The sequence below is a fragment of the Procambarus clarkii genome, chromosome 46 (genome assembly GCF_040958095.1).
Source record: "Procambarus clarkii isolate CNS0578487 chromosome 46, FALCON_Pclarkii_2.0, whole genome shotgun sequence".
Taxonomy (NCBI): domain Eukaryota; kingdom Metazoa; phylum Arthropoda; class Malacostraca; order Decapoda; family Cambaridae; genus Procambarus; species Procambarus clarkii.
The window spans coordinates 30,150,356-30,166,271 of NC_091195.1; the positions used below are offsets into that span (position 1 = coordinate 30,150,356).

General features: G+C 45.1%; 1 protein-coding gene across 1 annotated transcript in view; it reads right to left on the reverse strand.

Moving 5' to 3' along the window:
* LOC123770547 (hyaluronan mediated motility receptor) overlaps positions 1–15,916 on the reverse strand; it is a 188,038-nt gene that overhangs the window by 58,867 nt on the left and 113,255 nt on the right. Inside the window, exons 13-14 of the mRNA XM_045762557.2 lie at positions 15,680–15,784; positions 1,258–1,436 (exon numbers count right to left, since the gene is read on the reverse strand). Coding sequence (XP_045618513.2) covers positions 1,258–1,436; positions 15,680–15,784 — 284 coding nt within the window. The remainder of the gene's footprint in view (positions 1–1,257; positions 1,437–15,679; positions 15,785–15,916) is intronic.

Below are 15,916 nucleotides of genomic sequence, written 5' to 3' on the forward strand. Positions count from 1 at the left end.
GTCTCTGGAGTAGTTCTACTTCACAAGTCTGGCCCGAGACCAGGTTTGACTTATGTTAATTTGGTCCAACAGGCTGTTGTTTGGAGCAGCCCGCAGGCCCACATATCCACTACAGCCTGGTTGATCTGGCACTTCTGTATCTGTATTGCTTCGCCAACTTCCTGGATGCCCTCCCAGTGGGCTGGTGGAATGTCACTCACTCACTGTGTGCCTCTGAGGGGGTACCTGGTTCTGTACCTGGTTACCAGTAAGCCAAATACAACTCCCATAACTGACATGATTATTATTATTATTCATATACAGTATTCATATAATATATCAAACCGATATTATAATTATGACGACTCGGAAGGCAGGAGCAATATCAATACGACAGCTTTGGGGAGCCATCAAGGAGCTCCTCCACATACACCCAGCTCTAGTACAGTATGACCAGCTGACAAATCTGATAAAGACCTGGTACTGTATATCAGAAGTTTCTTGACCAGGTTCTGATATGTAATTATTTTTTTCAACTCCTTCTGGAGCGTATTATAAACTGCCCCATATACGAAAAAACTGAATGACTTCACCGAATAAATTCATAGCACGTGCAATCTTATTAATTGAAATATGCTACACACACAGGAATCACTACACCAGGTACCGTACTTGTGTGCATGTATAACAACATTCAGTATTAAATACAGTTTGTGTAGACTACTTCTAGCCACTGGGACACAGTTACATAATCAGTAACAATACGAGATGTGGCTTATTAAAAGTATTAGTATGTTCAAGGTCAAGTGGCTTTTGCTTTAAAACATCTATCTAAAAGATAAGTACTATGCCATTTCTAACCATTATACAATATATATAATAAAATTATCGATTGTATAAACAAAATCCAGAAATGGTCTGGAAAAACCTGTGATGTTGGCACGCCAAGTAAATTTCCAGCAGATATCTTTCCATTTGCCCTCTCCTTGTTCTAACAACAGTAATTATTCTTCATGATACACTTCTATTTAACAATTGCCTTAGTGTGCCTGAACTGTACTATAACTATAACTTATAAGCTAAGTAAGTCTGCCAGATTCTGGGCACACCACCTGGTGGCTGATGAGTCTAAGAGGTCTGGTGGTACCGGTTGAGCTTTGGGAGCTACCGAGTGCTTCCTTCCAGACATGTATTCTTACAACCTTTTAGGGTTATAATAACATAGAACATGACTTTTTTACTAGAACAATTACTTTCAGAATACTTTAATGTACATACTTGATAATGTGTTCAGCTTCTCTGTCACTAATCTCGGCCATGAGTTCCACCACCTTCTCCTCCAAGTGATGATTACTCTCCTCTAAGTGTGAAGTTTTATTATTTAAACTTGCCAAATCTTTCTCACAGGAAGACAAATTAGTCTTCAATGAAGAAAGCTCTTTGTTCAATGTCGCTATCTGTAAAAAGTAACAGTTCTATGAAATTTATGACAAAGTGGCTATAACATCTATTATTTACCAACAGCATATTGTCTGCTGTTGATAACATGTTCCTTTGTTAAGCTTCTACCATTTAATGCAGACTTTCTACCTCTCCTGTTACAGGAATCAATAAGCAGCATTTACTCCCCACATTTCAATTACAGATAGATTTACCCCTCGCTAAAAGTAAAATATATAGTTTTTAAAGCTATTCTTACAAAAATACTCAAAATAGTATACCAGAGTGCAGGTCAACTTTTCTATGCGGGCATTCATAACTTTCACAGGTGGACACATGCTACCAGTCTTAATGATATTTACCCATACCCCGTTGCTTACTAACATTCACATCAGTCCAAAGGATCCACAATATTGGGTGTCCCTGTTGCTTACTAACATTCACATCACAGTCCAAAGGATATCAGGTGTCCCCGTTGCTTACTAACATTCACATCACGGTCCCAAGGATCCACACTATCGGATGTCCCCGTTGTGAATGTTAGTAAGCATCTCGGTCCCAAGGATCCACACCATCGGGTGTCCCCGTTGCTTACTAACATTCACATCACAGTTCAAAGGATCCACAATATCGGGTGTCCCCGTTGCTTACAAACATTCACATCACAGTCCAAAGGATCCACAATATCGGGTGTCCCCGTTGCTTACAAACATTCACATCACAGTCCAAAGGATCCACAATATCGGGTGTCCCCGTTGCTTACTAACATTCAATCTTTCAAAGATTTGTGTGTGTGATGCTAGTGCTATCGGTCTGTAAATTTTTGCCTCGGCCTTATTTCCTCCTTTCTGTGGGGGGCCCCTACGGCTCCCTGGAGCTTATCGGGCTAATGTATGTTATATTAGACCGGGACATTAGCTAAGGAGTTCAGACCTACCAGGGACCAGCACCAGAACCTGGCCCCTTCAGAGAGGTTTCAGGGAGCAATGGCACTGGAAAACCCTCTTGTGGTTGGGGTTTTCCTTATCTGCCATCGACCGAGGTCAGGCACCCAGAAAGGTAGGCATGACAAAACAAACCCCACATGGTAAAAAACTAAAACAAAAACAGAACAGAGAGGTAGAAACTCCCTACAATCCCAAGGAAACAAGCAAACATCACACTTTACCGCCGCTCCGATCGTCCACGCAGCCCTCCCCGCCCCGGACCTACCGCGCCAGCTGCCAAGCTTCAGTTCTAAGCTAATGTCAACCGGGATAGACGCTTCTCTGGCCTCAGTTTCCTAGGCGGTGTTTGCCTTGTGTGGCGTTCACTGCCTTGTGTTGTGTTGTGCGGTGGCCAGGAGTACCTCATCAGTGCCGGGGCTGCATGCGCTTAGTGGCTGACTTCCCTAAGCGCCCTGTGAGTACTGCCCTTGCGTAACAGGGTTATCTTCCCTGGGGCGTTCGGGAACCATTCCCGTAGAAGTTCTTGCTGCTCGGTATTTGCCTCGCCCTTGGGGCCAGCTGGGGCTAGGGGCCCTTGTTTGGCCCTGGGTAGGGATTGGTGTTGTGCTGGTTAGGGTGTCAAGGTGTTGCACAGCCTGCCACCTAAGCGGCGACCGGTTCCTGTTGCCTCTGGAGACGGTGTACTTTTGTAGGGTTTTTCTTTTGTTTTTATTTTCATGCCTGGTGGGGGTCTGCCTAGTGTGGCTATAGTTCCACTGGTAGTGTTTGGCGGCCCTCTGCTAGGCCCCCGTGATTGTACACATCTCGGGGGGGGGGGGTTCAGTGGTGTAGCAACACCTTGCCCGGGCTTCCCGTAGCAGTCAGCCTACGGGCCCTGGAAACCCGTCTGGGCTCGGGGGACCATTGAATGTGATTCCGTGTTCCAACTCGTCTTGTACGGGATCGTTGGTTGCTGTGCTCTTGTCTCCGGGTGACAGTCCCCACTTTTACCTCTGTCATGCTGCCTGTTGGGTCACTGACACCTTGACCCGGAGTCTTGCGAGAGATTTTCTCTGCTTGTTCTCCAGTACTCTCCTGATGTTATTACTGTTCAGAGTAATTACCTAAGTGTAATTACCTAAGTGTAGTTACAGGATGAGAGCTACGCTCGTGGTGTCCCGTCTTCCCAGCACTCTTTGTCATATAACGCTTTGAAACTACTGACGGTCTTGGCCTCCACCACCTTCTCACTTAACTTGTTCCAACCGTCTACCACTCTATTTGCGAAGGTGAATTTTCTTATATTTCTTTGGCATCTGTGTTTAGCTAGTTTAAATCTATGACCTCTTGTTCTTGAAATTCCAGGTCTCAGGAAGTCTTCCCTGTCGATTTTATCAATTCCTGTTACTATTTTGTATGTAGTGATCATATCACCTCTTTTTCTTCTGTCTTCTAGTTTTGGCATATTTAATGCTTCTAACCTCTCCTCGTAGCTCTTGCCCTTCAGTTCTGGGAGCCACTTAGTAGCATGTCTTTGCACCTTTTCCAGTTTGTTGATGTGCTTCTTAAGATATGGGCACCACACAACAGCTGCATATTCTAGCTTTGGCCTAACAAAAGTCATGAACAATTTCTTTAGTATATCACCATCCATGTATTTAAATGCAATTCTGAAGTTAGAAAGCATAGCATAGGCTCCTTGCACAATATTCTTTATGTGGTCCTCAGGTGATAGTTTTCTATCTAGAACCACTCCTAGATCTCTTTCTTTATCAGAATTCTTTAAAGATTTCTCACATAATATATAGGTTGTGTGGGGTCTATGTTCTCCTATTCCACATTCCATAACATGACATTTATTAACATTAAATTCCATTTGCCAAGTGGTGCTCCATATACTTATTTTGTCCAGGTCTTCTTGAAGGGCATGACAGTCATCTAAATTTCTTATCCTTCCTATTATCTTAGCATCATCAGCAAACATGTTCATATAATTCTGTATACCAACTGGTAGATCATTTATGTACACAATAAACATCACTGGTGCAAGAACTGAACCCTGTGGTACTCCACTTGTGACATTTCTCCATTCCGATACATTGCCTCTGATTACTGCCCTCATTTTTCTATCAGTCAGAAAATTTTTCATCCAAGATAGAAGCTTACCTGTCACCCCTCCAATATTTTCCAGTTTCCAGAACAACCTCTTATGTGGAACTCTGTCGAAAGCCTTTTTTAGGTCCAGATAGATGCAGTCAACCCAACCATCTCTTTCCTGTAATATCTCTGTGGCTCGATCATAGAAACTGAGTAAATTCGATACACAGGATCTTCCAGATCGAAAACCATACTGTCTGTCTGATATTATATCATTTCTCTCTAGGTGTTCTACCCATTTAGTTTTGATTAGTTTTTCCAATACTTTCACTATTACACTTGTCAATGATACAGGTCTATAATTGAGGGGGTCTTCCCTGCTGCCACTTTTGTAGATTGGAACTATGTTAGCCTGTTTCCACCCGTCTGCTACGATTCCTGTACACAGGGATGCCTGAAAGATCAGGTGAAGTGGAATGCTGAGCTCAGATGCACATTCTCTCAGAACCCATGGTGAAACGCCATCTGGGCCAGCTGCTTTGTTCTTACCGAGCTCCTTGAGCATTTTTTCCACTTCGTCTCTAGACACCTCTATGTGTTCTATGTTGTTCTCTGGAATTCTTATTGTATCTGGTTCCCTAAAGATTTCATTTTGTACAAACACACTTTGAAACTTTTCGTTTAGTGTTTCACACATTTCCTTTTCATCTTCCGTGAATCTATTTCCCATTTTCAACCTCTGAATATTATCCTTTACCTGCAATTTGTTGTTTATGAATTTATAGAATAGACCTGGTTCTGTTTTACATTTGTCCGCAATCCCTTTTTCAAAATTTCTTTCTGCCTCTCTCCTCACTGCCGTGTAGTTGTTTCTCGCATCTTTGTATCGCTGGTATGTTTGGGGGTTCGGCCTCTTCCTGTATTGATTCCATTTTTGTGTCTTTCGGTCTCTAGCCCTCTCGCAATTTCTATTGAACCAATCCTGTTTCTTAGTTCTGCATCTCTGTTTTGGTATAAATTTTTTTGTGCCTTTATCATATATTTCACAAAACTTGCCATACATCTCATTCACTTCCTTGCCTAGCATCAAGTCTGTCCAATTATACTCACTAAAAAAAAATTCTAAGGTCACCATAATGTCCTCTCCTGAAGTCTGGTTTTTCAACTGCTTCAACCTCCTTATTTTCTTCCAGCTTATAACGCATTGCATACTTTATTCCTAAAAAGACATGGTCACTTTTACCCAAGGGAGGAAGGTACTGAATGTCAAATATCTCTTCCTCCTTCCTGGTAAATATCAAATCTAGCATGGAGGGAACGTCCCCTTCCCTCATCCTCGTAGCTTGTTTAACATGTTGATACAAGAATGTTTCCAGGATGAGGTCTACAAATTTACAGGTCCAAAAATCTTCTGTTTTAGCTTCATATGCTTCCCAGTCTATGGATTTCAAGTTGAAGTCACCGACTATCAACAGTCGTGATCTATCGTTATCCGCTCTGGCTATAATCTCTCTCATTATTGTTATAAGACCTTCACGTTTACTATCTAGCTCCTCCTTTGACCATGTGCTGCTTGGCGGTGGACTATATGCATTTATCATCATTAGTTTATCATCCTCATAGCAGATCTCTAGTGCTATTATGTCAACTTCTTGTGGATTGGCAGTCATTATTTCCTTCACCTTTAGGTGTTCTTTTACCAGCACAGCAACGCCACCGCCTTTCCTAATTTTTCTGTCCCGTCTCCAAATTGAGTAGCCCCTTGGGAATATGACCTCATTTAAAATTACATCTTCAAGTTTTGTCTCCGTGAGTGCAACAATGTCTGGTGTCTGCAGCTGTATTACATCACTTAACTCCAGTATCTTCGATCTCACTCCATCTATGTTGGTGTATGCAATCTTCAGGAACTTGTTCCCCCTCTCCTTATTCTTCACTCCCCCTCTCTCTATTGATTTTGTTGGTTTGCCTTTATGTACCACTTTACTGGTTTGCCTACCCCTATCACTTTGTAGAAAAAAGAATTTATTTCTTCTTCATTCCTGCTCTCATTTAAATGTTAATAAAGTACATAAATAAATGTAAATAAAGTACAGGCAGCATCCGTGTTGCAAGCAAGGTTAGGTTGCTGCAACATGCTAGGTTGGTTTCCCATTCGGATGCCCCGAGGCCGCCCCGTTTTGGTTAGGTGCTGTTCGCCCCTTTCCCTCCCTGTTCCTGACTCCGGACCGTCTGCGGGTTTCGGGGTCGAGGTGGGGTTTAGTTGGGGCCGAGACTCGGGCGGTTTTCGGGGGCTGCCCTGTTTGGGTTGGGGGACGGAGGTTTTCGAGCCGGTTCCTCCTGCTAAGGCTTCTGGGTCTTACCAGTGGCCCTTTCTTGCTGCCTTTCCCATGGACTTTTGCTTTTCTTTAAGGGCGGAGGGCTTAGAGGACGGCTCTGCCCCGGGGCCTCTGTTGTTGGTTCCCGGGGCTGTGGGGGATGCCTGCTAGCAGTTCTGGGGCGGTTTACCCCTGCCTGGGTTTTCTGCTTTTGGGCGGCATTTTTCGCCCATCCAGTCTGCTTGCTTCCCACTTTTGCTGGCGTGTTTTTGTATCATTAGCGTCAGTCACAGCCCCTGCTGGCGGCCATTTTCGTCTGCCGGTTCCCCAGCGTGGCCACCAGGGCGGCGTTGCGGTTTGTTTACATGCGACTGGGTGTGCGAGCGAGCTTATTGAGCGAGTTCTCACCTTCTTTCAGGGGTTTTTATTCTCCTATTGTCGTTTCTTTGCTTTTCTGGTGTTTTCTGCCCGTTGCCTGTTCCTCTGGGAACGTTTGAGTGTTGATTTTACACCGGGTTTTCCATTTTGTCTGTTTTGGGTCTGGGCCTTTGGGTTTGGGCTCAGTGTCCCCTGGTTGTTATGCTTGCTCCCACACCTTGTCCCTCGGTTTTCGGTCTGTTATGACCGTTTTCCCAGGGGGTTCTGTCTGGGGGCTGTGCTTTGCCTTTCTGTGGTGTTTCTCTGCCAGCAAAATGTGGTGGTTTGGCCTCCCCCTGGTTCGATTCCGGGTTCCTTTTGGTGTTTTGGTTTCGTTCCGGAGGTTTCTTCCTCTTGGGCCCCTTTGTGGGTTCTGGGGGCTTTGTTTCCTCATGTGTGACCCGGTTTCTGCCTTCTGGAGTTCCGGGGTCTTCCTGGCTTGCCGACTGATCTTTTTGGGTCTTGGCATGTGTTGTGGTCGTGCTGGGACTTTGAGGTTTTGTCGAAGTGGGCCTTTTGATGCAGTTTTGTGCCTTCTTTGCCTGGCCGGCGGCTTGAAATTTTCTTTTCAAGTGTATGTGTACGCATGTACATATGTACACTGTGTGTGTGTGTGCACATGTGTATGTGCATACGCACGTGTGTCACATACCTTGTGTGTATGTGCATGTGTACATACATGATATGTATATACGTGTATGTGTACTTTATCTTTCGGAACGGGCTCTGTTCCCTTCTCTGTTGACGGGGCGCTGGCGGAGCAGCTTGCTCTGTTGACTCTCATATGGTCCTGCTGTTGGTGAGCGCTTTTGGTTGTCTTCTGGCCTCTGGTGGCGGCGGTGGACGGCTTCTCCCCCTTTGGGGGGTTCAGAGCTGGAGGGGTGGGCTTCTTTCCCTGTGCTTCGTCATGTCATCTTGGTGGGTGTTGCAGACATGGGCCTTCAAATCTGCGGTTCATCTGGACTTCTTCAGTCTGCGCCCTGGTTTCTATGCCCTCCTCGGAGGACTGTTGTCTCATGTCCGGCTTCTGTTGGAGCCGGGTGCTTGGATGGTGGCCCTGGACCTCCAGGTCAATTATTGGCACTTGGTGTTTTTTTTTTTTTTGCACCTTTACTGGATCTTGGTGCCCTGTCTGAGTCTGCTTGAGATTCGGTGTCTGGCCTACCTCGACGACTGGCTGGTGTGGGCTCCCAGTCGGTCCTCTTGTCTGCTCGCCACGGGTGTGGTTCTTTCCAGATCGCCGGGTTTGGTTTCCTGGTGATCTGGAGGCCATTCCATCTGTTTCCGTCCCGGGTTTGGACCTGGGCCTTGATTAGGGCTATTGGGCCACTCCTTGTCTTTCCCTCCAGAAGTGTTACTGCGGCTGTGGTCCCGCCTTCGGCTGTGCATGAGGGGGTCCTGGGTTGCTCGAGCAGTTGTGCGGGAGTCTGAACTTCGAAGTGCTGGTCTGCCCGCGGGGTCGGGTTTGGCTTCGGCGTCTGGTTGGTTCCTTCGGAGACTCCCCTTCCGCCTCTTGCAATCGTTGGGTTTGTTCTTTCGGGGATCTTGTGTTGGTGCTGCGTCACCAGCTTCCTCTTTGGGGTTTTCGGGGTTCTGTGCCTTGGCACCTCCCCGAGCCTTTGCTCGGTGTGTTCAGGGACGGGTCATCTCTCGGCTGGGGCTTTGTGACCAGTGCTCACCAGGTCGGCAGGGGATAGTGGAGTCTGTCTGCCCGTCGGGCTCACAGCACGGTTCGGGAGTTTGTGGCTGTCTGGTTTGCGCTTCGGAGGGTTTGGGTCACTCGGTGCTCTACCATTCAGCTCCATTTGGACTGTTCTCTGGCGGTTCTTGCCAGAACCACAGGGTTTCTCTTAGGTGTTGACCTTTGGGGTTGGTTCCTTGGAGTGGCTCGTTTGCTGGATTCTCGGGGTTTGGCTAACCGTGAGTTTCATATCCGAAGTGTGTCCTGCGTCCTGGTGGAAAGCTGTCTCGGTTCATTCCTCTGTTCGCGGATTGGCCAGTCGTCACCGACTCGTTTCGTTGGCTTTGCCAGACGTATGGACTCCTGGTCATGGATGTTCTTCGAGTCAGCGTGGTCTAGGCGTCGCCCATTTTATGTGGCGCCCTTACCCGTCTGCGAGTCGTTCACGTTGGACACTTTGCGGCAGGACTGGTCGAGGTGGGGGTACCTGTTCCTCTTCTCCCGGTACAGCTGTTGCTTTGGGTTCTGGCTCGGTTGCAGCCCATTCCCACGAGAGCAGTCCTTATGGTTTCCTTGGTGGCCGGCCCAGCTTCTTTTCAGACACTGCTTGATAAGTGTCCGAACCTGGGGCGTTTTCCCGCGGCTCCGCCTCTTTCGGCAGGTCGGATCGGTCCTGTACGTGACTAGTTCGGCCTTCTCCTCGGCTCTTCGCGTCTGGTATTTTGACGCGGGTATCACCATCTCTGTGGTGTTCAGGTGGCCTTGTTGACGGTGTCCCACCTGCGAGCTTTGTCTTGGCGACAGTACGACGTTCCTGGTGTTTCTATGCACTTTTTCTTGCTTTTTGTACGTTATCTTCTCTTTCGCATCGGGTTGTCTTGTCCTTTCTGGGGTTTTCTGGACTACAGTTAATTGATGTTTTCTTACTGTTGCCTCGTTTTATGCGGCGCTGGCGAAGTTGCTCCGGCTTGCGTTCGGGGGGGGGGGGGGGGGGGACGTCACATCTGCCCCGTTTCGTACGCTTTTTCGCGTTTTGTTTCACCTCGGGCCTGCTCATGCGTCGCCTGCGCCATCCTGGCCCTTGATCAGGGTGCCGCTGCCTTCTCAGTTTGTGGTAGCCCCTTCGGTTCAAGTTTCTGCTCCTTGGTACTGGCGGTAGATTTGTACGTGTGCAGCCTTTCTCCGTCCTGGCGACGGTTGAGACGGCTGGTTTCCGGAGGGGTTATTGAGGCTTGATTGCTTTGGCCAGGGTTGCGTCCTGTGTTGTCCGGTTGCGCTTTTTGCCGTTACCTGGTTACTGTGTCTGGGGATGCGCTTTGGTTGATCTGGTTCCCCTCGTTCCCTGTTTCAGGGCTCAGGTCTCCCAGGTCGTCTGCAGAGTTTTTCAGTCTTCCAGCCTGCGGTCTGTCTTTGCGCCCGTGCTGTTCGGACGTTTGCAGCTTTTGCTGCTGTGTTGGCGACGTCTAGGGCTCATTTTGGGCACAGGGAATTGAGGGTCGCACAGGTTCTTGGCCGCCCATTCTTTATGCGCGTGCCTGCTCCTGTGTATTCTTGTTGCCTTGGGTCACAGGTTGCATCCTGTTGTCTCGGCTTCGCGTTGCGGAGTTTGTGGCGGCCGCCTCCCGGGTTAGCCCTTTCTTTTCTTTCTCTTTCGGTATGAAGCTCCAGGGAGCTGTAGGGGTTCCCCACAGAAAACCAGCGTTGAATGTAATGAAACGCCATTTTCTGAGTGAGCCCCGGAGGCTCCCTGGCAACCCTCCCTCCCACCGGTAGGCGGTTTTTTCGCATTGGTTGAAGCTTAACTTCCGAACTGGAGCTCGGTAGCCGGGGCGGGGAGGGCTGTGCGGACGATCAGCGTGGCAGTAAAGTGTGATATTTGCTTGTTTCCTTGGGATTGTAGGGAGTTTCTACCTCTCTGTTCTGTTTTTGTTTTAGTTTTTTACCATGTGGGGTTTGTTTTGTCATGCCTACCTTTCTGGGTGCCTGACCTCGGTCGATGGCAGATAAGGAAAACCCCAACCACAAGAGGGTTTTCCAGTGCCATTGCTCCCTGAAACCTCTCTGAAGGGGCCAGGTTCTGGCACTGGTCCCTGGTAGGTCTGAACTCCTTAGCTAATGTCCCGGTCTAATATAACATACATTAGCCCGATAAGTTCTAGGGAGCCTCCGGGGCTCACCCGGAAAATGACGTTTCATTACATTCAACGCTGGTTTTATGGAATGGTGCAATCTCTGTTGTTTTTAGTATGGCAGAGACAACACCAGTATCTAGGCTTTGTCTTCAAAGAATGTGAAGAGCCTGCAACAGTATTTTTTCAGTGTTCTTGATGAATAGAGTGTTCCAATAATCAGGATCTGGTGCAGAGTACATAGGCATACTGTCTATGGCTTCTTCAAAATCCAGTGGGAATAGGGTGACATCTGACAAATGATTTGATGTTGGTATCACAACCATGAAAAATTAATTTGGGTTATCAATCTTCAGTGTGTTTAGTGGCTCACTGAAAAGTCATACTGATTCAGTATTTCAGCATTTTGCTCATTTCTCTGTTGTCATCTGTGAAAGTTCCATCTCCCTTTTGTAGGGGCCCAATACTCGAAGTTTTTTTTTATTTATTTTGAATAGGAGAAAAATATTTTGGATTTCTCTCCATTTCACTAATGGCCTTTTGTCTCTTGGATTTTGTGTGATTCTTGTGGCTTTAGTTCAATCTTTTCTATTTCTCTATCTAGCCAAGCCTCTACCTAGTTCTGTGAGTAGTTATAATCCAAGCACGGCCCAGAGCCAGACTTGACTTTAGAGAGCTTGGTCCAACAGGCTGTTGCTCGAGTGGCCTGCAGGCCCATGTATCCACCACAGCCCGGTTGGTCCAGCACCTCTTGAAGAAAACTTTCTAGTTTACTCTTAAAAACTTCCAAATTTGTTCCGGTAATATTTCTTATGTGCGCTAGGAGTGTGTTGAACAACCATGGACCTCTGATGTTTATACAGTGTTCTTTGATTTTGTCTATGGCACCCCTACTCTTCACTGGTTCTATTCTGCATTTCCATCCATAACGTTCACTCTAGTGTGTATTTTGTTATTTTACCGTGTAAATTTGGGACCTGGCCCTCCAGCATTTTCTATGTGCATATTTGATACCTCTCATCTCTTTCTAAGGAGTAAATTTGGAGAGATGTGAGATTATCCCAATAATTAAGGGGCTTTATTGTGTCCATGTATGCCATACATTTTCTCTGTATTCCCTCTATTTGAGCACTCTCTCCTGCTCTGAAAGAGGAAGCGAGTATCGAGCAATACTCAAGATGGGACAGCACAAGTGATTTGAATAGTACAGCCATTATGCTGGGATCTCTGGATTTGAAGATTCTCGTAATCCATCATATTTTTTCTGGTTGATGCTATACAGTATTACCAAATTGTCCACAACTGATTACTCTATCACATGTCAGTCAAAGTGCATAATTCATAACCAAATTTTTTATGAATATTTATATTGAGACTGACAAAGTTCAATCCTGGCATATGCAGTGTTTGCACCCATCAGTGTCATACAGTGATGACTTTGAAATGGAATCGTTTGTCAAAGATTGATTTATCACATGCTATAGTCAAAACGATATACTGTACATAAATCAATTTTTCTGTGATTTTTTTGTTTTGTTTAACCCTTAAACTGCGCATGGCGTATATATACGCCCTGAGTAACATGTCCCATGGTGCGCATGGCGTATATATACGCCATAGGGTGCCAGGCCTGATTCAAATGGCCCGCGGCTACACGGGGTTCACAGTAGCTTCCTCAGGGCTCTTGTAAACAGATGCCATTTTTAAAAAAAATCGTGGGCAATATTCTCAGGTGTGAGAGGCACAGTACTGTTGGAGCAACCAAGGCCGGCGCACGCAGCATGAGCGAACAGCATTGATGTTCAGCTTGTGCCCACAGCATCGCCGAAAAATGTCAAAATAAATATATAATTGTTATTATTTAGCGATGACAATATTACAGATGACCAATGACTGTGATATAAATAACCAGGGTTGTGATAATAGCAGGATTGTTGTAATAATTAGCGCTGTGTGAGGAGTGATGCTGAGAGACGGAGGGAGACAGCATCGTTTACTGACTGTGTGGCCACCTGTTATTGTTTGCGTTCACCATACCAGGTCAGTGGTTCTCTATGGTGAACACAAATGTAGATACTTATATATAATGTGTGTATTAGTGTAATAACAGCAAAAGGATTATGCTGGGAGGAGCCATATGGGTGACGGAGGTGACGTCGTCTGCACGATTTCTCTAGCTGTTTAGAGGGTGGCCACTATGCTCTTTGGGCGCTCTACAAGCTTAGGTGTACAGTTATGGTGCATAAAACATGTAGATATTTATATATAACGTCTGTATATAGTGTAATAACACCACAACTGGTATTGTTGGGAGAGAAAGTTTAGTGCGTGTGACCTTGAAAGAGTGAGGGAGCCGCCAGCCGCCATCTGTGTATAGCGACGACTCTTAGTGCCTGAACTAACTATATCAGCTTAGCTGTACAGTTGTGGTGAACAAAATATACTCATACTTATATATAACGTCTGTATATAGTGTAATAACACCACAACTGGTATTGTTGGGGGAGAAAGTTTAGTGCGTGTGTTGAGGGAGTGGCAGTGAGTGGCTGGCTGGTGTGTGGCGGTAACTCCTCGTTGCTTTTCGACTCTCAATACAAACTTAGTGGTTCGTTATGGTGACCAAAACATGCCAATACTTATATATAACCTGTGTATAGAGTGTAATAGCAGCAAAACTATTTGTTTATTGTTTTATAAACATAATAATTGAATCACTAATACGCACATCATACTTTTGAGTATAGCGATTATTAACCACTTTTATTATATAAATATATTACAATACACACTATTGAATAATATTACTGCAAAAAAACTAAGAAAAAATCAATCGGAGACATTGAAACAATTAGGTAATAATATCTTTGTGGCAACTCCCATCTGTCAACGCGGGTGACGCTGACCGGGTCTGACGACCGCTCTGTCAACGCCCACTTTTTGCCAGACTTCCTCGGTCAATTGCGCCCAAAATATGTCACCTACGATTTTTTTTTTATTTTTTCCGTGCTCAGGGGACACAAATTAACATGTTTAGAAGACGAAAAAATTTTTTTGAATTTTTTTTTTTCTTGCGCACAGGGGTGTAAATGTCCATATGACCCCTGAGCAGTGTAAGGGTTAATATAGACTTGAAGATGGATTAGTACTTCACTAAATGTGCTTCACGGTTATTTAAGAAGGAATTTCACTGCACTACTCTCCTGGCAAACCAAGTCACAGACTTATATATGCATCATTGTGGATGTGGGCCCCTATTTTTATTTATTTATTTTTTCGTCTCCTGGAGGAAGGGGGGGTGGTTGCCTGGAGCCGACTGGTCACATGAAATCTCTTATGGAACATAACAGCCTTGTCCCATATGGTTCATACAAGAGAGGACACACCGTACTGGTAATGTACTAACTATACTTAATGGTCTACACAGTATTTCTCGTGCTCTTACAATAGCAAAGTCAATATTAAGTCTGATCCTTCTGCCTTACTAATGTACAATTCGTTTTTTATGGACTTCTTGATTACCATCAAGCCACTCACAATTACTCTGTTTGGCCATCCAGGGGACCACCCCCATACCAGCTAGCCAAATAATCGAATATGCCAAACTTCTTTCTACGAATATAAAAAAATTGCACAAAATTCTCTATATTTTTGTACGAGTCCAGTTACTCCCACTATTTACCCACACAAGATTCACTCACATTACCCAAGATTCAGGTTACTGGAATCCAGACTTCTGTGGATTTTCTCAACAAACTTAAATATTCCTATGCCTAGTATAGCAAACACATGCACTCTCACTAGGCCTCAGATAGCATGTGTCAGGCCGAGGAAGGTTAGGCTAGTTTGTCTTTGTAACATAATTAAAAAAATTGTTTTTTTTCAATAGTACTGATTTCTACTGTCTGTGTTGAATGTCAGTATAAATATTATGGTCTTCATCCTTCGTATAAGTACTGTACTGTACTACCAAAACGAAGATGGGCTGGAAACACACAGGTATACTGACTTATCTGAAAACATGGTAATCTTTGAAAATCACATGTCAAAACATGGGAGTGCAAGTCGTAGTGTAGTCCAGGAAAATCTGGTCTAGAAAGGACTTTGGAAAACACACCAACAAATTCGTAGGTTACAAGGCAATTTCTCTATTACAAACCTATATAGACCAAAATATGATTAAAAACAGAATGTATCTATCTTGAGGTTATCTCGAGAGGATTTCGGGGCTTAACGTCCCCTCTGCCCGGTCCTTGACCAGGCCTCCTTTTTGTTATACACCCCCAGGAAACAGCCTGTAGCAGCTGTCTAACTCCCAGGTACCTATTTACTGCTAGGTAACAGGGACATCAGGGTGAATGAAACTGCCTATTTGTTTCTGCCATCGCCGGGGATTGATTACCGGTCCACAGGACTGAATCCGTATCGCTGACCACTCAGCCACAGGCCCCTGTGGCCGAGTTACTTGTGGATCCCAAGCACGGAAACACGAACATTAAAATATTCAGAACGCCAATGCTGTATTTACCATGCTGAGGCATCCTCTAGTACTATCTGCCATCTTAAATAATATAAGGGCTACTATGAAAAGCAGCAGCACAAAACCACATTTTCTATGGTTCGTTACGTTAGAACGCTATTTTGGGTCGAGTGTACACCTCAACAGGACAGGATGTCTTCACTGGAGTAACTAACCTGTTCTTCCTTGTCATTCAGTAATTCTTCCATCTTGGATGTTGCAGAGGATTGGAACTCGAATTTTTCATGCAACATGGTAGTTTCATTAACCTTGTGACTAATCTGAAAAAAAAAATACTATCTGCATTACTCGCTCATCAAAAATAGTTTTCACATAATTTATATTATTGTCTAATTTAAGCACAGACCTATATAACATTTGCTTGTAATCTAACTTTGCAGTATGATAAAGTT